Raw genomic sequence first — 24106 nt, forward strand, 5'->3', positions numbered from 1 at the left:
ATTCAGCCCAGTCAATTACACTTCTTAGGTTTATGATTTTGTATGATAAGAACTTACATTTTCAAGAGCTTTTTATAATTTACAGGCATTTGGTTCATGAAATTCCCTGAACTGCTCTGAAATAAAGTACATATAATATATATTGAGCATTTAATGTGTCAGGCTGGGTACACAAGATAGAGAGCTAGTTAACCCCTTGATAACCAGAAATTTCTATAATCAATATATTTCATTTTAAACCACTATTATTGAAGTTTTTACTGTAGTATAGACTTATTTTAGCAGGCAGCCAATCAATAAAAACTGTTCTACTTACACAAGACTCACGTGGCTAGATCTCTATGGAGACCAATCTTGAAATATATTTAAGATCTAACTCAAAACCATGTTTTGCATCATTTGTCTAGATTCTGTAAAGTAAAATGGAAAGTTGTGATTCTCAAATGTCCCCAAATGAACAAAATATTGACAAGAATATGAAGTTGACTGCATCACTGTATAATTAATTATTAAAACCTAGATTTCACAAGCTATTTTCGTTTTCAGTCTAATGGCATACAAAGAGGAAATTTTATTCTCTTTATAGTTTTTCTAAATTCTTTGTATGGAATATGAAAGTCACTTGTGAAAGGAAACTAAGCTAATTGACCTGTAACATAAAGTGAGTAATATATATTTTTGTGTAGCTCTGAATCACAGAAAATGCCATTCTTGTATACTTAGCTAAAACAAACCATTAGTATAAGACCTAAGTATTAATGAGATCCAGGATTTTCAACGAAATTTCATTGCTGCTTTCCCCTCGAAAAGTTAAAAGAAAAATGGGGAGGGCTTTTAAGTGGAAACTAAATGACGCAGCTGGCATCATAGTGCAAAGATGCAGAAGAACTGGTAAAATGTGGGCGGGCAGTCTCACAGTAACGTCAGAAACAACAAAAACTTTCCAACAGGCTTCAGGTGGTTGTCAAGCCTTTTAAACATCTGACTGACAAAGGTAGCTTTGTCAAAGGAGCGTTTTCTTTTTCAAAAACATTAGGCGACAGCGCAACAGAACCTGCTCAAAGCCTTGCACCCAGGCTAAGTTGCCCCTGGCTTGCCTGGCCACGTCCCCTTCGAACGCCCGCGGCGAGGTCCCGCCCCTTCCACCTCCCACTTCCTGGTAACCAAGCTGCTTTGCGCCGCCTTCTCGGGACCTGATTGGCTGACGAGGCAACCGCTAACGGCTACGGAGTTTAAACCCAAGCCCTGACCCCAAGCGCCGGGCTCCGGGAGATGAGTGGTGGTCCCACCACGCTGAAAAAGCGGTAAGTCAGTGATCTGTGACATTTGGCGTGGTCTTGCCCTGTCTGGCGGGACCCATGCCCTTCCCGAGCTGAACCTCCCGGCGCTGCCCTCCCGGGTCTATGGTCCGCCGAGCCGCGCGCGGCCCGCGGCCCCGCCCACTCCGCCTCGGGTCTCCCGGCCCCCGGGCCCAGTGCTGGCTCGGAGGGGCTTCTTGAGGAAGACCCTGGTTTGGATCTAAGTCACTGCTTCTTGCCCCTGAGATTTGAGCTCTCGGCTCCGTGAGGGGGGCCAGCCGCCAGGCAGAAACCCAGCTCCTGTAGGAAGGAATTTCTGTCTATATGACTGATCTACTGCTTTTAGAACAGTATCTGGCTCACTGTGAGCGCTCAGTAAATAGGCTGAATGAATGTTAGAGACTGCTTTTTTCAAGTTCTTGGAGGAGCCCTTTCCTTTGGAGTGCTCGATTAAAAGGGAGACTGACTGAAGGTGAAGCGGTGATAGACGACTGGGAAGAACTTAGAACCAGAACTAGGTCTTGACGTACAGGTAGGATTTCGGTAGGCAAATAGGGACTATGAGTTTTCTAGATGAGGAATCCAATTCAGGAGAATTGAATGTGGGGTTGAGTAGTTCTTTAGCCGAGATGCTAGCCAGACAAGAGCTACGGAGTAATAATACATAGGTAATGTTAGTGAGCGCTCTGTGCTATGTCCAGTACTAGGCACTGTATATGCGTTGGCTCATTAAGTCCCTACAATGAGATGCTCTGACTTTTTATAATTTTCTAAGTCTGGAAATTGAGACTTGGAGATGCTAGGATCACGTAGCTGTGAAATATTAGAACTGGGGCACCAACACAGTCTAACCACTATTTATAATACAGTCAGCTCTCCTGTCCGACTCTCGGGTTCCGAATCATCTCCTTCAACCAACCGAATCACTGAAGGAAAAAATTGGGGAAAATTCCAGAAAGTTCCAAAAAGCAAAGTTTGACTTGCTAATTGCCGAGCAACTATTTACATAACATTTATATTGCATTTACAACTATTTACATTGTATTAGGTACTATAAGTAATCTAAACTATGCAGAAGGATGTGCCCAGGTTATATGTAAATACTATGCCATTTTATATAACGGACCTGAGCATAGTGGATTTGGGTATCTGTGGGAGTCCTGCAACTAGTACCCTGCAGATAACAAGGAATGACTGTACCTCAATCTCTGTGTGGTAAGTCACCCTGGAATGGGTACTCCAATACAAGGGACCTGAAGCTGAAGAATGCCTGGCATATGTCAGGAGCAGTTAGATCTTGGTGGCCACTGTGGCTTGAGAGTCATGGACTAGGGGGGAGAGAAGGAGGAGTTTAAAGTTACAGAAATGGGAAGAAGAGCAGATGGTGAAGAGTTTTAGATAGTATAGATTAATACACTGTAGTGAGGACAGGAGTGGAAGTAGGGAGGTAAGAGGCTATTGAAATAATTCAGGTGAGACATGTTAGTGCCTTAGTCTAGGTTGGTAGCAGTGGAGATACTGAGAAGTCGTCAGATTCTAAATGCATTGTGAAGGTAAATTGGGATGTGAGAGATTTTTGACTAGAGCAACTGGAAGCATGGAGTTGCCATTAACTGAAGTGGGGAAGGCTCTGAGTGAAGCAGTTTTGGGCAGGTTAAGTTTGATATGCTCTTTCAGTTATCCAAGTGGAATTGTGGAGTAGACAACTATATGAATCCAGGAAAGTTCAGGAAAGAGATCCAGACAGAGGATATAAATTTTGGGGTTCTTGATATCTAGGTAGTATTTTAAGCCATGACTTAAATACATAAAATACACCAAAAGATTGAGGGTAGATAAAGAGAAGAAATCCAAGGAGAGAACTTATTATAGGTTGGAAGAATCTGTAAAAGAGACTGGAAAGAAGCAGCTAGTTAGCTAGGGAAAAAAAAAACAAAACAAAACCCAGGAGTTTGGTGTTCTGGTAGCTGAGGAAATATTGTTTTTGAGGAGGAAAGAGAAATTAACCACATTAAATGCTGCTCTTAGATCAAGTTAGATGTGGACTGAGAACTGACCGTTAGATTAGCAGTGTGGAGGTCATTAGAAACCTTGGCAAAAGCAGTTTTGTTGGAATTGAGTGAAATAGGTTACAAGAAGATTGGAAACTGAGTATAGGCAATTTTTTAAGGAGTTTTGCTGTAAAGGCTGCAGAGAAATGGAGTGTATGTCCAAGGATGAAGTGGGAACAGTCCCCATAGGATTAGGTACATCTCTTCTGTGCATGTCTCTAAGGTTACACTTCTTACTTTGTATCACAATAGAGTCTGTGCCCACACTGGACTGTGCATTCCATGACTGTGCATTCCTATGCAGCTTTATCCTGTTTTTTGTCCCCAGTGCCTAGCCTAGCTCCTGGCAGGCAGATATAATGATATAGGTTTAAACGAAAAAACAAAGTCATTTACCTTTTTAGGATTCTACTTTTAAACCACTTTTGATTATATTCATACTTTTAGATATTATATGAAGGGTTCTGCAAATACTTATGTACAAAGTATATTATTTAAGTCATGATTTACTTCTTAGAATGTATTTATCAGTTATCCTTTTTCCCTTTATTAATCAATACTGTGATTTCCTGCTTTCTTTTTTTACTTCAGTGATGGAGTACCCAGTGATGGAAACTGGTTCACTTTTTACCTCAGGAATTAAAAGACATGTGAAAGAGAAAAGAATTTCAAAGGCTGCTAAGTTGAATGTTTCTCTTGCTTCAAAAATCAAAACAAAAATACTGAGTAAGTGTTATTAGTCTTAAAGTATACTCACATTTTTACTTTTTTCTGGAGAATTGATATAGTATTTGATACTTTTTCAAGTATAGAAAATGACTAAAATGACTATTTTGTTAAATGAGACTTTCTCTATTCAATTCTTCCTATCTCCTTCAACTCCTGTTAGTTGGGTAGTTATGATGATTTACTGTCAGTGGTGACAGCTGAATTTTCAGCAGTGAGGCTGGGTGGCCCAAGGCAGCTACCTCCTACACTGCAAAGAAAATACCAACGTGACATTTCTGAAAAAGAGCTGAAAAAAAGTGACGGATTGTCCTTCTGACATGTTGCAGCATTTGGATGATGGGTAATCTAGAGGTGGTTGGCCCAGATAGTGTGCTATAGTGTGTGATTTTATGTAACCAAAGCATATCATGAGGGCACTGAGCTCTTTGGAGATGGTGTTCATGGATTCTGGAGCTAAGATGTCAGAAGGCAAAAAAAAAAAAAAAAAAGAAAGGGAAACGCCCCAAGATAAATTTTCATTACTTCTGAAAATTATCTCAGTGATTCATTTCCATCTCAGCAGGATTGGGGGAGGTTTCCTGTTGATCAACATGTGTGAAAAGTAATTGTGCCTTGTGAAATACCCTAGCCTCCTGAGTGTCTTTAAATCGTAATGTTGCTCCTACCCAGGTCTCTAGGACCATCTTTTGTATTAGACCACTTTCTATAGTGGCAGTTTCCTATTCTCTTTGGCAGGACCATTGCTCGCCCACTGCTATGAAGGAATACACTGAGTCTGAGGAGTGCAACAGGAAAATGTTATTAACCTTTAGCTTCTGCAAGTCCTAAACTGGTTCTAGTCTATTTCCACTTGATATGTCAAAGGTGGCTGTCTGAATCTACTTTCTTTGTGCCAAAAATAAAGTACTTTTTGGACTCTGTTTTTTTTAGACACCCAAGCTTTCCCTGAGTATTTTAAAATATATTATTAGTATTATAAACTATTATTACCATTACTATTACTATAGCTATTAATACTATTACATAAAAATATATATTACTATTATAAAACATATTACAGGGCTTCCCTGGTGGCGCAGTGGTTGAGAGTCCGCCTGCCAATGCAGGGAACACGGGTTTGTGCCCTGGTCCGGGAAGATCCCACATACCGCAGAATGGCTGGGCCCGTGAGCCATGGCCGCTGAGCCTGGGCGTCTGGAGCCTGTGCTCCACAACGGGAGAGGCCACAACAGTGAGAGGCCCGCGTACCGCAAAAAAAAACAAAAAACAAAAAAAAACACAACATATTACATATACTATAACTTTAAATCCACGGGATGTGTTATTGAATAGTGGCATGTAAATCAAAATTATGAAAATACAGTTATGCTTTAGGTGTACTAAGGGAACACTATGTGTAACGTGAGTGTTACCAAGGAATTCACAATTAAATTTCTTTTGCTAACAATGGGGAAGCATTCTGATTTAAATTATATTTACATAGTACTTGTAAAGAGAAGTTTAGATTGCAATAGATGCCTAGAAATAAGAGGTAGGATATCTAAGGTGGAGGTAGAAGATCCCACAGGGTTTAGATGATCTGTCCAACATTACAGTAAGTATGCTGCCTTTCTACTTGAGGTTTTGAAAAATGGACTTTGGGAGCATTAATTCAGTTCTGGAGCCACAGAAACTGGCTCTAAAATTTTCACAGATTGGCTACCCTAATTTCTCTAGGACATCTTTAGTTATAGCTGTGGGATCAGCTTCTCCATTCTACCTCCTAGTCAAAGGTAGGAAGGAAGGCAGAGCAACAAGTATCAAGATTTAGTTTTTGTGACTGATCTAATTATCTAGAATACTGTGTCTATATTAGAGTCCTCTTATTCCTAACTCTGTATTCACAAACATTCTGCATTCCTCACAACTCTTATTCACCTTCTATCTAGCTTTTATTTCTTCAGCTCCAAACTCTGGGTACATTTTTTTCAAAATTCCATCTGTGTTGTCATGCTTTTCTTTTCTAACTTCAGCTAAAACAAAGTGAAATATGTTTTGTCCAAAGTAGTTTTATTAAGGAATATGAAAATGTATTAAGATGTTCAATATTAACTCTTAAAATTTTTTTACAGATAATTCTTCTATTTTCAAAATTTCTTTAAAGCACAACAACAGGGCATTAGCTCAGGCTCTTAGCAGAGAGAAAGAGAATTCTCGAAGAATTACAACTGAAAAGATGCTATTGCAAAAAGAAGTGGAGAAACTGAATTTTGAGAACACATTTCTTCGTCTAAAGCTAAATAATTTGGTATGGAAACTATATTGTGTTTGAATTCTAAAACTGTATTATTTTAGAAGCTCTAAATGTTTTTCAGACCTGTAATTAATGTAAAAAATTTATTGAAAGAGTGTGCCATGTTAATGGACAAACAACAGGGTAATAAAATAGGTGTCTTGAATCTACATTCTAAATGTGTACTTGTGGCTCTGCAAACTAATATAATACCTTGATCAACATTTGATTGCTTATCATAAGCAAAACTTGATACATTAATATATTATAAGATGGGCATAATTCCTCCAGTGAATTGAAAGGAGGGAAGTTCCCTGAGTGTTTGTATTCTCTCTTAATGGCAACATTCCACTGGCTATAAGCCAAGTAGAATGAAGATTGTAGTCCTTGCTTTTCCTTCCAACTTCCAACTTTGTCCACAGCAGGGCAGTAAGAGCCAGTGCTTAGCTAGGTTACAGCTATAGCTATAGCTCTAACTCCAAAATGAGTAGAAATTAATTTAAAATGGAAAAATGACTTACTGTACTTCTTGGAGGTTAAATTCCTGTGGCTGACAAACTGTGTTCAGTTGCCACATGATGTATTATTATTATGAGAAGATTAAAAACTGTAGGAAGGGACTTCCCTGGCGGTTCAGCGGCTAAGACATTGTGCTTCCAATGCAGGGAGCTCGAGTTCGATCCCTGGTCAGGGAACTAAGATCCCACATGCCACGTGGTGCTGCCAAAAAAAAAAAAGTAGGAAAATTTATGACTGATAGCTCAAAAGCATTCAAAACGTGTGCGTATGTGTCTGTGTCTGTGTCTTTTTGAACTATGCAGTGTAGCACCTTTTTAGCCTAATGTGATCTGTTATTTTTTAAGTCTTCTCAACTGATGGTATTTGTAAATGTATGGTATAATAAACTCCAAATCTTAGTTAATTAGAAGGCTCTTTCTTTATTTCAGAATAAGAAGCTTATAGAAATAGAAGCACTCATGAACAATAGCTTGATAACTGCAATTGAAATGAGCACTCTTTCTGAGGTAAGTAGAATTTGTGTCTAAATAGTGTAATATTTTTAGCATTACTGAGGATAATTCAGATTAGTTAAGTAGCATCAAGGTTAGAGATGCGTATCTTAAACTTTGTACCAAGGAATGGAGATAATATTTTAATTGGCTAACACATTATTATTTGATATAATTGGTTATTGAAATTTTTATATAAAAATTAGCTTTCGATTAAAAGTAACACAGGATTAGACAGCTCATGGAACACAAGACAAAACAGACTCAAAAACGTAAAAGATATTAGTAGAAAAGTCATTTCAAATTAGGGAAGAATTTGTATTATTTTTAAAAAGATGGACACAATCGAAAAACTATTGGGGAAAAAAATAGAGGTAGATCCTAGATCCCCATGTTCTTCAAGGGTCAAATGTATATGTAGAAATATTGTATATGCATGAGTATAGACATGTGTATATATTCATAGGCATAGAATAAAGTTTGGGAGGTTATACACCAAAATATTAGTAGTGGTTATCTTTGTATGGCATGATTAAGGAAGAACTGTGTTTGACCTTATCATCACATTATTCTCATTAAACTATTGAAGGCTACACGTAAGAATTGTTCTGTTACTGTTAGTATCTTGTATAATTTGGTACTTTAATGACAAACATGATCTAATGAGATTAGAAATTTCATTCATTTTCATTTTCTTTGTTCTTTTCAAAAATAGTTCCATCAGAGTCCCTTTCTTCTGCCAAGTAGCAAGAAGAAACGGGTTAGTAAACAGTGCAAATTGATGCGTCTTCCATTTGCAAGGTAATTGCTCCAAAACTTGGTTAAATACTGACTGGTGCACTTTTACCTGAATTGGACTTTGAAAAGTTTTTATTTGGTTTGCTTCCTTGAAACAGAAAAACATTTAAAAATAAATAATGAAATACTTGTCAATATTGTACCAGTGAAAGAAATTGAAGATATAATCTAATAGAATTCAGTTTTAAACTTTGAAATAATATTCAGCTTTCCCATAGTTTCTAGAGAAGAAAGAGGCACAGGTAGACCTTGAGTTACATAGGTTTGAATTACACTGGTTCAGAATACTTAGATTTTCATACAACATAATCTGTGTGTGTTATGCAATGTTCTGGTTTCATCAACCTGTAGTTGCCTGTTAAGGTAGAAATGAGATGGTTTGTGGTATCTTGCTACAGGTTGTATTTCCAGGGCTCCAAGGAAACTTACCCATCAATTCAATAACCAAGGTCATCTATAGAATCCTGCTACTCTTCAGTTCTTTCTTTTCCTGCAGGTCACCACTGGCCTCATGTTTTCTGCTGGGTAAATCTGATAACTATTTCTACCTTTATTATCTTGCATACTACTCAGACTTTAAAATAAACTTTCATCATTACTATTCTCCTGACCAAAATTCCCATTTCTTGATTAATTTGATTATAATCTTAGTTAATACTCTATTTCAAACCTATCACTTTTACCGGTTTTTTTTGTTTGTTTGTTTTTTGCGGTACGCGGGCCTCTCACGGTTGTGGCCTCTCCCGTTGCGGAGCACAGGCTCCGGATGCGCAGGCTCAGCGGCCATGGCTCACGGGCCCAGCCGCTCCGCGGCATGTAGGATCCTCCCAGACCAAGGCACGAACCCGCGTCCCCTGCATCGGCAGGCAGACTCAACCACTGCGCCACCAGGGAAGCCCAAACCTATCACTTTTAAAGACAGTTACTGAGGTCCAGAGAGGTAAAATGACTCAATGAATTAATAGCATTGATCAGAATTGTCTTGTCTCTTTTAGACAGTGTTCTTTCTGTTACATAAATTATAGGTTTAATGCAGTTTTTTAAGTGTACAAAGTGCACTTATGTATTGAAGTGGTATCTGTACTATAGTAAAAAAAAAATTCTTATATCCGCTGTGTCATTTTCTATTCATTCCAGTTTGTTCCATTGTTTTGTCTGTTCTATACTGGCGCCACATTGCACCTGTACATTTTAATTAATATAGTTTTAAAATAGTACATTTTGTTGTCTTGTAGGTGCTCAGGTTTTTTTCAAGAAAATCTTGGCCATCATTATGCATGCATTATTTCATGTAAATGTATGAATCAAGTGTTAACTTGCCCTCCCGAAAATTTTATTGTGTTTTTTTAAGTAAACTTTTTTTTTTTTTTTTTTTTTTTGCGGTACGCGGGGCTCTCACTGTTGTGGCCTCTCTCATTGCGGAGCACAGGCTCTGGACGCGCAGGCTCAGCAGCCATGGCTCACGGGCCCAGCCGCTCCACGGCATGTGGGATCCTCCCAGACCGGGGCACGACCCCGTGTCCCCTGCATTGGCAGGCAGACTTTCAACCACTGCGCCACCAGGGAAGCCCTTAAGTAAACTTTTGTTTGAAGTATAATGTACATTTTAGAAAAGTGCAAAAATCTTTAGAGAATGGTGAATTTTCACAGTGAACACTATATGGTATAGCCAATACCCAGACCAAGAAACAGATTATTACCAGTACCTCAGATAGCCTTGTGCCCCTTGCCAGTCACTACTCATCACCCACCCGAGGATAAATATTATCCTGACTACTAACATTGTAGATTAATTAATTTTGCCTAGTTTTGAGTTTCCTTTAATGAAATCATACAGGATGTATGATTCTGGTCTCTGGCTTCTGTAGCTCAACATTGTGTTCGTGAGATTTCGTCCATATTGTCCTATGTAGTTGTAGATCAGTCATTCTCATTGCTGTATAGTATTCCATTGTATATATTCCATAATTTATCCATTCTTCTGTTTTTAGTTTTTTTGCTAGGTTTGGTCTATTATAAATAATTCTACCTTGTAACTGCCTTTTGATTAATATATGTATACATTTCTGTTGGGTATATACTTAGGAGTAGAATTGCTGGGTTTACATGTATTTGGCTTTGGAAGGAACTGCTAAACAGTTTTCTAAAGGGATTATGCCAGTTTACATTTCTAACAGCAATATATGAGAATTCCTGTTGTTATGTATCTCCAACAACACTTGTTACTGTCTGTCTTTTTCATTTTAGCCATATGGGGTGTAGAAGTATTACACTGAAGTTTTAATTTCCCGATACTTAATGAAGTAAGGCATCTGTTTATATGTTTATTTTCTTTCTATCAGGTTATCTTTTTTTTTTTTCTGCAGATTTGTAGGAGTTCTTTCTATACATTGTGTATAAATTCTTTGTGCATACAATTGTCTGTTACTCTGTGGCTTGCCTCTTTGCTCTCTTAATGGTATCTTTGGATGAACCCAATTTATATATCTATTTGTCCCCCTCCCTCTTATGGTTATGCTTTCTGTGTCTTTTAAGAAAGCCTTTACCAATTGCAAGGTCATGACGTGTTCTCCTATGTATGTTTTCTTTTAAAAGCTTTATTATTTTCCCTTTCATGTTTAGATCTTCAGTCTACCTAGAATTTTGGGTATGATGTGAGAGAAGAGTCATTTATTTTTTTAGTGTGGAAATCCTGTTGACCTTGAACCATTTATTGAAAAGACCATCCTTTCCCCACCTTATTGCAGTGTCATCTGTATAAAAAATCAAGTGACTGGATATGTATGGGTCTATTTCTGAACTCACTATTCTATTACATGAGTCTTTTTGTCAAAACCACACTATCTTAATTACTAACTTTATAATAAGTCTCAATATTTGATAGTTTGAATCTCTATTTTAGTTATTTATGCTTTAAGAATATATATTAATTGGCCATTCTTGGCCTTTTGCATTTCCATGTGAATTTTAGAATCAGCTTGTCAGTTTACATACACACACACCTGGAATTTTGATTGGGATTATATAGAATATAGTTCAGTTTGGGGAAAATTGACACTTTATAAAATTGAGTATTTCTTCCATGACCATGGTATATCACTCTGTTTTTTAGATATTATGTATGTAGTTTCAGAGCTTTTAGAATACAGTTATTGCACATCTTACATTTATTCCTACTTATTTGATGTTTTTAGTGTTATTCTTGATAGTTTTCAAATTTTCTTTTTGATGATAGTATGTAGAAATACAACTAATTTTTGAATATTAACCTTGTTTACATTGACATTGCTATTAATTTTAATAATTTATCCATAGTTTAAAAAAATTTTATATTAATAGAATTTTATTATTTGTAAATAAGAACAGTTTTCCCTTCATCTGCCTCTCCAGTTTATAGGCCTTTTATCTTTTGTTTCTTACCTTGTTGGACTGATTATTTCTTGTTCAGTAATGAATAAAAGTACTAACAGTGGGTATTCTTATTGTATTCCCATTATTTAATATGTTTGCTCTTAGGTTTTTATAGATTCTCCTTATCAGATTAAAGTAGTTCCATTGTACTCCTAGTTTGCTAAGAGTTTTTTCATCAATGGCTGTTGGATTTTATCAAATGCTTTTTCTGTCACTATTGAGAAGATAATATTTTTCTCTTTTTTTTCTATTAATGTAATGAATTTTTTATATTTTTTCTACTAAGGTAATGAATTATAATTGATATTTTTAATGTTAAATCACTTACAATCCTGAAATGAATTCCTCCTGATGATAGATCCCTTTGATATATATCACTAAGTTTATTTTGCTAATCCTTTAAAGGATTTTTGCATGTATTTTAATAATGAAGGTGATGTATAATTTTCCTTTATTATAGTATATTTTGTCAAGTTTTGATATTTATATTATGCTGGTGAAAGTAAATGAATTGATAAATACCCCTCTTTCTATTTTCGGGAAGTATTTGAGTAAAAAATTTTTTTTCTTTAAATATTTGGGAGAAGTTATCTGGACCTGAAGTATTTTTATGGAAACATTTTTGATAACATCCCATTTTAATAGATGTAAGAACATTCAGCTATTTCTTCTTTTGTCAGGTTTGTTAATTTTTAAAAAGATTTGTCCATTTCATTTAAAATATCAAATTATTGGCATATAATCGTTCAGAACAGCTTTAGTTACATGTTTAATGTCTGCTGTAGGGTACATAATGATGTTCTCTTTCAATATTGGCTATTTGTTTTTTCTCACTTTTTTCTTGACTAGTTTTGCCCTAGAGATTTATCAATGTTGTCATCTTTGCAAAGATGAATCATCTTTGGGGTTATGTTGATCGTTCTTTTAGTATATTTATTTTCTATTGCATTTATTCTGCTTATTATCTCTTTTCTTTTTTAAATTTTATTGAAGTATAGTTGATTTACTGTGTTGTGTTTATCTTTTCAATTTAAAAGTTTTATTATTACTGTAATTATTTGTTTCTTAAAATGGTTTAGATTATTGTTTTTAAATTAAGCCTTCTCAAAAATATGAAGTTGTTGGGGTATAGCTGCCTACATTTAAGGCTATTTTTCTCCTTCAGCTGCATCCCACATTTTTTGATAAGCTGTATCCTTATTATCATTTATTTCAAAGTAGTTATTACCTTCAGTTCAGATACATTGTTTGACTCATGGATCATTTACAAGATTATTTAATCTCCAAGCAGCTGGGTGTTTTCTTCTAATTACTTTTTGTTGGTTTCTAATTTAATTCCTTTGTGATTACAGAATATAGTTCAAGTGATTTTAGTCGTTTTAAATTTATTGAGACTTGCATTAGAACACAGCTTGGTCTAATTTGGTAAATATTTTTGGTACACATGGAAAGAATGTGTATTTTGTGGCTGTTGGATGCAGTATTTTATATATGTCAATTATGTCAGGTTTGCTGATTATATTGTTCAGACTTTCCATATCTTCCCTGCTTCTCTTGTCTATCAGCTGTTGAGAGAAGTGCATTAAAGTCTACCACTGTGATTATGGATTTATCTATTTCTCCTTTTAGTTCTGTCAGTTTTCTGCTTTATATATGTTAAAGTTGTTACTAGATGCATATAAATTTAGGATTGATTTGTTTTCCTGTTAAATTGTTTTATCAATATGAAATATTTCTGGAAATGATACTGCTTTAAAGTCTACTTGTCTGATATAACATTGCCATGGTATGTCCTTTTCTATACTTTCAAACTCTCTGTTATATTTAAAATGCATGTAGGTTTACCTTTTTAAAAAAATGAATTTAATGTAATATCATCTCTTTTAATTAGAATAGCTGTTATGTTTACATTTAATATAATTCCTGAGAGTTGGGTTTATATCTGCCATCTAGTTATTTTCTGTTTGAGCCACCTGTTTTATGTTCCTTTTCTCTCTCCTTTCTTTATTTCATTTGAAATAAAACATTTTTCATAATTTAATTTTCCTTGTCTGTTAACTTCTACTCCTTTATGATGACCCTAATGATAGCAACACTCATCCTTGATTTATTATATCATAAAATAAATAAATAAATAAAACATTTTTCATAATTTAATTTGAAATAAAACATTTTTCATAATTTAATTTGAAATAAAACATTTTTCATAATTTAATTTTCCTTGTCTATTAACTTCTATTCCTTTATGATGACCCTAATGATAGCAACACTCATCCTTGATTTATTATACTCTAATACTGATTATTATATTAACATTCCTCAGTAATGCTAGCATCTTTGAACACTTTGACTCGACATTCCTGTGTCCTGCCTTTATGTTATTATTATGTATTTTCATTCTGCATATATTTTAATCCCACAAATTAACTACTTTCACTGTTTTGTGTAGTCAATATTCATTTCCGATTTCTTCATATTGCTTCCTGCATTTTTTAATTGTATGCTCCTTTTTAATTGTATTTTATTTTTTGTTTTTCCAGCTTTATTGAGGTAAAATTCACAAATAAACTTCTTGCATTTTATTTCCTTATGAAATAATTTTCCTTCTGCCTGAAGAAATCCTTTATTATTTAGTTCAGGTACTAGCAATGCATCCGCTCAGCTTTTATTTTTCTGGAAACATATTTATATCACCTTCATTTTTAAAGATTATGTTTGCAATGATAAAACTTTAGGTTATTAAATTTTAGCAATTTAAAGGTATCATTTCATTGTCTTCTGTCTTTACTGTTGAAAAGTTGGCACCGTTTCTGCAAGTTGAGGAAGTTCCTTTTTATTCTGGTTTGCTGAGAGTTTTAATAATGAATTTGTATTGAATTTTGTCAAATTTGTTTTTTCTGTATCTGTGGAGAGAATCATAACTTTTCTCCTTTGTTCTATTAATGTGACTTTGATTTGTTTAATGTTAAACCAACTTTACATTCCTAGAATAAATTCCACTTGGTCATGGTGTATAATAATGGTGTAGTATTATTTCTATGTGTTGATGGATTTGATTTGCTAATAATTACTTAAAGAATTTTGTGCTTATTTTCATAAGGAATATTGGTCTATAATTTTCTTATTATATATTTGATAGGTTTTGATAATGGTTATGCTGGCTTTGTAAAATGAGATAAGAAGCATTCCCTCTTCCTCCATTTTCTGAAAAAAATTGTACAATTGGTATTTCTTCCTTAAGTATTTGAGAGAATTCATAAGAGAAGTCGGTCTGGAGTTTTTAATTATTAATTTCATTTCTTAGATAGATATGGAGGGCTTTTCAGATTTTCTGTTCTTTTCAGGTCAACTTAGAAAATATTTGTCTTTTTAGAAAAGTATCCATTTCATCTAGACAGTAAAGTTTGATCAAACTAGTTAGAGTATTGTCAATTTTACGGATCTCTTAAAAAAACTCAGCTTTTGGTTTCATTGATTTTTTTTTTCTCAATTTTTTTTCGGTTTCATATTTCTTTGGTGTCTGCACCTTATTATTTCCTTTTTTCTACTTATTTTTTAAAAAATGAGATATAGTTCACATAACATAAAATTTCTCATTAATATGAAGTTTATTTTTTAAAGTATACAATGCAGTGGTTTTTAATATATTTACAAAGTTGTGCAACATTCACCACTTTCCAATTCCAGGATATTTTCATCACTCCAAAAAGAAAACCTATATCCATTAGTAGTCATTTCTCATCTCTTCTTCCCCAGCCCACAGCAACCACTAATCCACTTTCTGTCTCTATGGATTGCCTATTTTGGACATTTCATATGAATGGAATCACACAGTATGTCCCCTTTTGTGTCTGGCTTCTTTCACTTGGCATAACATTTTCAAGTTTCATCCATATTATAGCACGTATTAGTATTTCATTCCTTTTAATGACCGGTTAATATTCTATGGTACGGATAAACTACATTTTGTTTATCCATTTATCTGTTAATGGGCATTTGTGCTCTTTCCACTTTTAGGCTGTGAATGAGTAATGGTACTATGAATATCCATATAAAAGTTGTTGTGTGGACATATTTTTCACTTTCTTGGGTGCGCCCTTACCAGTGGAATTGCTGGATCATATAACTCTATGTTTAACTTTTGGAAGAATTGGCAAACTGTTTTCCAAAGGTGCTGTACTGTTTTACATTCCCACCAGCAAAGTATTAGGGTTCCAATTTCTCCATATCCTCACTAACACTTGTTATTACCTATCCTTTTGATTATAGCCATCCTAGTGGATATGAAGTGGTATCTCACTGTGGTTTTGATTTGGATTTTTTGGGTGACTAATGATACTGAGCATGTTTTCATGTGCTTATTGGCCATTTATTTATTTGGATCATTCTCTGTTGATTATCTTTTCTCTTGAGTTTGAATTGTGTTTTTCTGTTGCTTCATATATTGAATAATATTGGATTGTACCCCTGACATTGTGACTCCTATGTTGTAGAAAATCTGGATTCAGGTATATTCCTCCAACAAGTTTGATGTTTTATTTTAGTAGATAAGTTACCTTATCTGAACTCAGACTTGTTATTACTTCCCTGTGATGAACAGCATATGAAATCTCATTTCAGTTCTATAATCCTTAGCTGGGCCGCTTGGAATCTTTCTCATATATGTGATTCAGGAATGAGCTAGAGATTTGGAGAGAGTTTATGCACAAAATTTGGGGCTTCCCTGTCTACTTTTCCTGTTATTTCTCCCATCACACACACTTTACAGCAGTTGTAGTTGCCCTGAATTCTGACCTTGAACTAATAATAATAAGACTGGATTTCTAACTTCTAGAAAAGGTCACACTGACTGAGGTTTGTAAACAGTGAGAAGCTCACCCTTTTTCTAAGTGCCAACCCCTCTTCTGTATCTAGTTGCTTTTTATTCACTCTCCAGTGACTTTGGGTAGTTGTTTTTTTTATACTTTGTCCAGAATTTATATTCATTATGTTTGATAAGGTTGATTCAATAGTAGCTATTTGGCCATTACCTGAAGCAGAACCTCTCCTCTGTAAAATAAACAATTTTTGCTAACCTGTTTCTTCAAGTGGTATAGACATTTCTTCCCAATGGCTATTCTACTGATAGGTGCCTTTAAATTTTTAACAAATATTTTCTAGTATTTATTTTTATCATTATCAATAATTTTTAAATATCTATGATTTGTTTGGCATACAAAGCAAAATCCTTATCATTGGAGCATATTACTCTTTCTTCTTTGAATTCAAAAAGGTCATTTTGTCTATTTCCATAGATTTCTTTTTCCCCCCATAGATTTAACTACTCTAGGAATATGGCTTTAGTTTACATGGATACCTTTTGGAAACATAGCAGACTTTATTACACACAAAACTTTACATACAAGTTGCACTTGTTTGAAACCAGAGGAAGAGTTTTGGGTTTTCCATAGAGTTAATTACAGGAAAATTATAACTCTTATACATGAATATTTATAAGTATGTTTGAACTTTATTCATTTCATTAATTTTATTGTCCTAATAGCTCAACCAGTGATTATATCATTTATCTCCTTTTGGAGTCACTGGAGATAAGGGGATAAGAAGCATTCCTGTTTTACTCCTCTGTACTATTAGAAACTACCTATTTCCTACCTTCATTGAACACAAAATGGTATCATTGCCTTCATTGAACACAAAATGGTATCAGGGTGGGTTTGTGGTTGGATCTTAAATAAATGGAATATAGAAAGAACTATCCATGTAATTTTCTAAATAATTTTTGTAAAATACAAAATTCCTCATTCATTCTTACTTGCTCTTAGGGTTCCATTAACTTCAAATGATGATGATGATGAAGATAAAGAAAAAAAGCAGTGTGACAATATCATGTCAAAGACATCACCTGATAGCCCCTCTTTGGTATCAACTCAGCATAACTTGGAATTGTTATTTCTTAAAGAAAATGATCAGAATGTTTGTGGTGTAAATGATTCCAAACACATTTCTTCTATTGTTGATATACTTCCCAAAGGTGAGATTTTTTTTTTTAATTCATTTTGAGTGTCAGAATTAAATAGTTAACATTCATTGGATTTTCTTCTTGGGGGCCATCATGTATAAACAGTTAATAAGTTAGACTTCTTATGTTACAGATTTCCTAACTTCTACTATTTAAAATTTCTGGTGAAAAAATTAGTTTAAAGGTAAATATGCCAGGACTTCCTTGGTGGTACAGTGGTTAAGAATCTGCCTGCCAATGCAGGGGACATGGGTTCAGTCCCTGGTCCAGGAAGATCCCACATGCCATGGAGCAACTAAGCCCATGCGCCACAACTGCTGAGCCTGCGCTCTAGAGCCCGTGAGCCACAACTACTGAGCCCGTGTGCCACAGCTACTGAAGCCTGTGTGCCTAGAGCCTGTGCTCCACAATAAGAGAAGCCACTGCAATGAGAAACCCATGCACCACAATGAAGAGAAGCCCCCGCTCGCCACAACTAGAGAAAGCCCACGCGCAGCAACGAAGACCCAGTGCAGCCAAAAAAAGTAAATATGCCAACAAATGTCAGGTCTACAGTGGCCTAATACTACTACTCTGGAAACAGTATTTAGAAGTGAGCTGGCCTAAAGAGCTTTTCTTGGTATCTTAGCTTATGAATTGAAAGACATGATATATTATTTAGTTATATCTTCTCTTTTTCAGAGATATAAAAATTGAGGTTCTTGATACGTGTAGTGACTTTTTCAAGATCATAACCAATTGGTGATAAAGCAAGAACTTGAGCCTAGGTGATGGTTGAGCAAGAAAAAATGATGACACTTAAATTTTAATTATATGGTATTTTGAAATAATAATCCTGTGGTGTAGTCTGGTTTATATATTTGACATAGAATTTCAGATTGGGATATGGAACCATAACTGTATTGAATTTGGAGTTTGAATTATTTTTCCTTTCTAAAAGGTATATGACTGTGTGTATGCAATTTTTATAAACTTTAGCTACCTGCTGATAACATTTTGATAGTAATCCTTATCAGAGTTATCACTGTTACTTGGGTTCATTTCCCAGATTCCTCTCACTTAGAAACATATGTTAATGTTAATGGCTCTATTGTTGGCTATTCTCCACTCTACTGCTGAGGCCAAGGCAGAGTGAATTCCCAGTATATATTTTCTGTAGATAGAAATGTAAAATGTGACTTATGACTACTCCATTCATTTCTACTTTATTTATTTGTTAAATATTTTTTTATTTTTGGCTGTGTCGGGCCTTAGTTGTGGCACGTGGGATCTTCATTGCGACATGTGGGATCCTCTGCTGTGGCACGCGGGCTTCTCTCTAGTTGTGGCACACAGGCTCCAGAGCACGTGGGCTGTGTAGTTGTGGCATGTGGGCTCTGTAGTTGGCAGCATGTGGGCTCTCTAGTTGTGGCCCACTTGCTCAGTAGTTTCAGCGCAGGGGGTTAGTTGCTCCACGGCATGTGGGATCTTAGTTCTCTGACCAGGGATTGAACTCTCATCCCCTGCATTGAAAGGCAGATTCTTAACCACTGGACCACCAGGGAAGTCCCCTCCTTTATATTTTATCAGCATAGATTCTTCACAATATTAGTATCTGAACAGAACACATTGTCAGAAATCCTTTCCCTGAAACAGTTTGATTCCTAATCTCATTTGTTTAAAATAATAAATTCCTTGTTACTACTTATTTCTGAATTTTGTTTCCCTTTATTTTATAGAAAGCCATTCCCACTCAGACCAAAGTTCCGGGAGTTCTCTAATGAGTGAGATGAAAAATGCCCAGTCAATGAGCCACAGAAAGAAGTCATCTCCTAGTAATGTGACTAAAAGGAAAAAACGTGTATCATCTTGGGAATCAAATAATCCTGCAGACACTCCCTGTGTAACAGATTTGGATCAACAACAGATTTCAAGTCCAATATTAAATTGGAATAATGAAATAAAAGATTGTACTAACGAAGCAAATACTAAAATGCAAAGAAACATAATGTGCCTTCCTGCCTCATCTGAGTCTGCAAGTGAACCTACTGCAGAGGGCCTGAATCCAGTTCAGGGTAATGATGACTTTCAATTGCAAAAAACTGTGTATGATGGTGACATGGATTTAACTGCTAGTGAAGTAAGCAAAATTGTTACAGTTTCAACAGGCACTAAAAATAAAAGAGATAATAAAAAACCAAATGATTGTGGAATGAAAACTTTCAGAAAAGTGAAAGATCCAAGCTCTGAAAAAAAGAGAGAAAGATCAAAGAGACAATTTAAAAATAGTTCAGATGTGAATATTGAGGACAAGATCAAAAATGGACCGGAAAGAAGATCTGTTGTCCTGGATGGCAAAGAGGATTCAGAAGAACCAAATTTTATTTTCAGTACTGAACAGCTGACTCAGTTGAACATGCCGAAGAAAATAACCCTTCACAATGGCTTTGATCAGGATGACAGACCAAGTACACAGTGTAACAAAAAGAGGAAAATAATTCATGTAACAGATGATCAAGAGGAAATATACTCTTTCTCCCAGAGTTCAGATAAATTCGAGCAGGACAGTAAATTTGATATGGGTCCTAGTTCTCTAGCTTATAAGAAAAGTAAAACTTCTAGACAGACATTTGTGATTCATACGTTAGAAAAAGATAACTTATTCCCAAACCAAAAGGTTAAAGAAACCACCTCTGAAAACCTAGGAGTCACAAGTGAATTTCAAACAGTTTATCTTTCCAGCAAAGATAATGGAAAGTTATGTGATTATGAGACCCAAAATATGTTAGATTTGAAAAAGCATGTCACTGATAGGCAACCCACTCAGCAAAATGAACCAAAAATAAATAAGAAGCTTAGGCAGAAAATAAATCGGAAGACAGAAATAATTTCTGAAATGAACCAAATACTTGGGGATAATGCCAAAGATGTGCAAGGCCCAGAAAAAGGTAACTTTTCCTTCCAAACCCGAGAGGATAAAGAAATCATCTCTGGAAACCTAGAAGTTTCAAATGAATTTCAAAAATCTGGTGTTTCCACTAGCAATAATGGAAACCTGTGTGATTGTGAGACCCAGAATGTATTGGGTCTGCAAAAGCAGATCACTGACGTGTACCCTGTTCAGCAGAATGAATCAAAAATTAATAAGAATCTTAGGCAGAAAATAAATCGGAAGACAGAAATAATTTCCGAAGTGAATGTTTTAGATAATAACAGAAGTGGGTATTGCCCAGAAAAGGGTAACTCTTTCTTCCTAACCCAGGATAAAGAAGTTATCTCTGAAAACCTAGAAGGTACAAGTGCATTTCAAACACCTGCTCTTGCTTCCAAAGATAGTAGAAACCTGTATGATTATGACACTCAAAATGTTTTGGGGGTGAAAAAGCATGTTTATGATATACAACCTGCTTGTCAAAATGAATCAAAAATAGATAAGAAGCTTAGGCAAAAGGTATGTCGGAAGACAGAAATCATTTCTGATATCAACCAAATATATAAGAATCACGACAAAGGAATGCATGACCCAGAAAAAGGTAACTTATTTTCTCTAACCCAGAAAGATAAAGAAATCATCCCTGAAAACCTAGAAGATGCAAATGAGTTTCAGATAGCTGATCCTTCCCTCAGAGGTAATAGGAATCCATGTGATTATGAGACTCAAAACCTTTTAGGTGTGAAAAAGCATGCTACTGATACTGGGAAGCAAAATGAATCAAAAATAAATGAGAATCTCAGGCAGAAAGTAAGTCGGAAGACAGAAATAATTTTGGAAATGAACCAAAAAAATGAAGTTAACGACAAAGGTATACATGACACAGTAAAAGGTGCCTTCTTCTCCCTAACCCCAAAGGATAAAGAAACCATTTCTGAAAACCTAGAAGTCACAAATGAATTTCAAACCATTTATCTTCCCACCAAAAATAATAGAAATTTATATAAGACCCAGAATATGTTGGATTTGAAAAAGCATGTCACTGATAAGCAACCCACTCAGCAGAATGAATCAAAAATAAATAAGCTTAGGCAGAAAGTAAATCGGAAGACAGAAAGAATTTCTGAAATGTACCAGATATATGAGGATAATGATAAAGATGTGCATGGCCAAGAAAGCTATACAAAAGATCTTAATTTTAAAATAAATAAATCTAAACAAAGACTTGAAGGCCAAGGTATTAGTGGATACTGTATGGAAGTCAACAGTAATGGAAAAGAAAATTGTGGTCAAATTTCAAATCCTTACAAACCAGTTAAAAAGCATGGGGAAGAATCATCAGGCAAGGCAAAGAACATTTTGGCAAAAGGTAACAACAAACCTATTTTGCACTTGACAGGTTCTTCACAGACGTCTGTCTCCTTAGAACTAGGTTTAAAACACACTACTGATGAGACAGATTCTGACCCTGGAAACCAAATGGAACTACATAAGAATCCAAAGCAAAGCACTACAACGCTGAATAAAAAGAGAGATATCCCCTTCATGGAAGTGACAAAGGAAGGAGAGTGCCAGGTCAAAAAAATAAATAAAATGACATCCAAATCAAACAAAAGGAAGACCTTCGTAGATCCTTCTCCAGATAGTCATGAACTAATGGAGATAATAGCTGACACCATTCAGGGAATATCAGTTGAATCTGAATGTGCTGTTAAGGAAAAAAAATTGGAAAATGAGGAAATTGTCAAAATTAAGCCAGACTTTCACACAAAAATGTTGAAATCTGTATCTCAGATATGTTCACCTAACAGACAAGATTCTTCCTTTAACAGTGTTCCTGACGGTTCAAAACCTTTGAGTATTTCTTCTAGTAAAAATCTGAAAGGAAATTTTGCTCTGGAGAGCTCACCCGTCTTTCAAATAAATGATGATGTGCATGAGAAGATGAAAAAGATGAATTTTAAAGTCAACCAAAGAACACAAAGATCAGAAATAGGTATGTCCATACCTGAAGTGATCAAGTTTCAAAATTCTATATATTTTTTCATTTAACCAGTAAAGCCTTTCCTGTTATAACATTTTTATGGAATTTTAAAACAATGTATAATTGTGTAGCCCGATCTGTAGAAGCAATATGGAGGAATTTAAAGAAAGTTTAATACTTTGAGAAGATAACAGTGAGAGTGGCTTGGACATTTATACACTAAAAAATGTATTTGGCCTTTAGCACAAAGTTGTCTGATAATGACATTAGGCAGATAATTTCATTTTTCATATTTTTGAAGGAAATTGGCTATTTAAAATGTATATAATAATGAATTGCCCTGGTTTGATTTTACCAAAGACAATTGCAAATTTCTTAAGGTTGGGACTCTCTCCAATAGCATATATTTAATATGATGAAAACTTATTCTAGGTATTTTAGAAGATTAAAAAATAATGCCAACTCCCTTTCCTCAGAGTACATGTATGGAAAAGTAACAGGTACAGTGTTTAAATATGGCAAATGCTTTAATAAAACCACACATGTTAAGGGATATAATGATGGGGAATAATTTTGGCTAGAGGAATCTGCAGAGGCATCATCAAATAGATAGCATTTTAAGCCCTAAAGCATAGGTAGGATTTTTACCTTTAGTGTTTATTTCTTATTTTCCCCAGTTATTAAAATAATACTCACTCATTGCAGAAAATTGAAAGTAGAAAATCAGAAAATAGTAGAAAAAACCATCACCCAGAAGAACTGCAGTCAACATTTTGGCATATGCATGCAGGCTTGAATCTATGTATTTTAAAATATATACTTGAAATCATACTATATATAACATTACTTACCTCACTTTTTCCCCTTAACATTGACATTCTTTTGTTATTAGCAATTTTGCAACATTAGACATTCCCATATCAATTAAAGTTTTCTACTGGGAGCCTAACATTTCAATGTATGTATGTAGAACACTAGGATTTTTATGGATAAGACTTCATGTAAAGGGAATACTGACGCAAAAGGAGTGCCAAGGTCTAGAGTTGCAGGACATTTTAGAGACTGGTGAGCTGTCTTTCATCTCTGTTCCTCATGGTGCCTTTCATAGCTTGAGCAGTCGATGACAAATGTTGAATGAATGTGCAGTAATTTGCGTGATTCGGTGACTAGAGTTGAATTCATGAAGAATTTCTGTCAGCCTAAATGTGATTTCAGAATAAAAATATTGCAGGCTACTACTTTGCTAGTTTGTCTTAAATGGTAGGTCTCTTTTCCTCTCATTATTGCTAGAAAAAAACTGATTTACAGATAATTTCAGTGCTACTTTCGTAAAATTTAAAGTTATAACTTGATTATTAAGTTTAAAAATTTGCTACCAATAATTTACAAACCAGTAAATATCCTATGTGTAGTTCCATATCTCTATATATACTGTTAAAAATATTTTTGAAAACAATACTCTTTTCAGGTGTTAGAATGCTACAGGACTTGACAAATACTGGTTTTGTTTCAAATAACACTGCTAAATCTGAAAACAAGTTAGAAGATCTATCTTCGGAGCTGTCAAGCCGAAGAAGAAGGTGTACTCCTCTCTCTTTAAAAGAGCCAAGTCTCAAAGGGTGA

At 35.0% G+C, this 24106-nt stretch overlaps 1 protein-coding gene across 1 annotated transcript; it reads left to right on the plus strand.

Annotated features, from left to right (window-relative positions):
• Positions 1–1234: 1234 nt before the first annotated feature.
• Positions 1235–24106, plus strand: SGO2 (shugoshin 2). Its single transcript, XM_065880166.1, has 8 exons — positions 1235–1304; positions 3941–4075; positions 6190–6365; positions 7298–7375; positions 8076–8161; positions 17392–17600; positions 19307–22495; positions 23952–24106. Exons 2-8 carry the CDS (start codon positions 3943–3945, stop codon positions 24104–24106), a joined length of 4026 nt encoding a protein of 1341 aa, XP_065736238.1. The 5' UTR covers positions 1235–1304; positions 3941–3942.

Source organism: Phocoena phocoena, chromosome 7 (assembly GCF_963924675.1).
Source record: "Phocoena phocoena chromosome 7, mPhoPho1.1, whole genome shotgun sequence".
Lineage (NCBI taxonomy): Eukaryota > Metazoa > Chordata > Mammalia > Artiodactyla > Phocoenidae > Phocoena > Phocoena phocoena.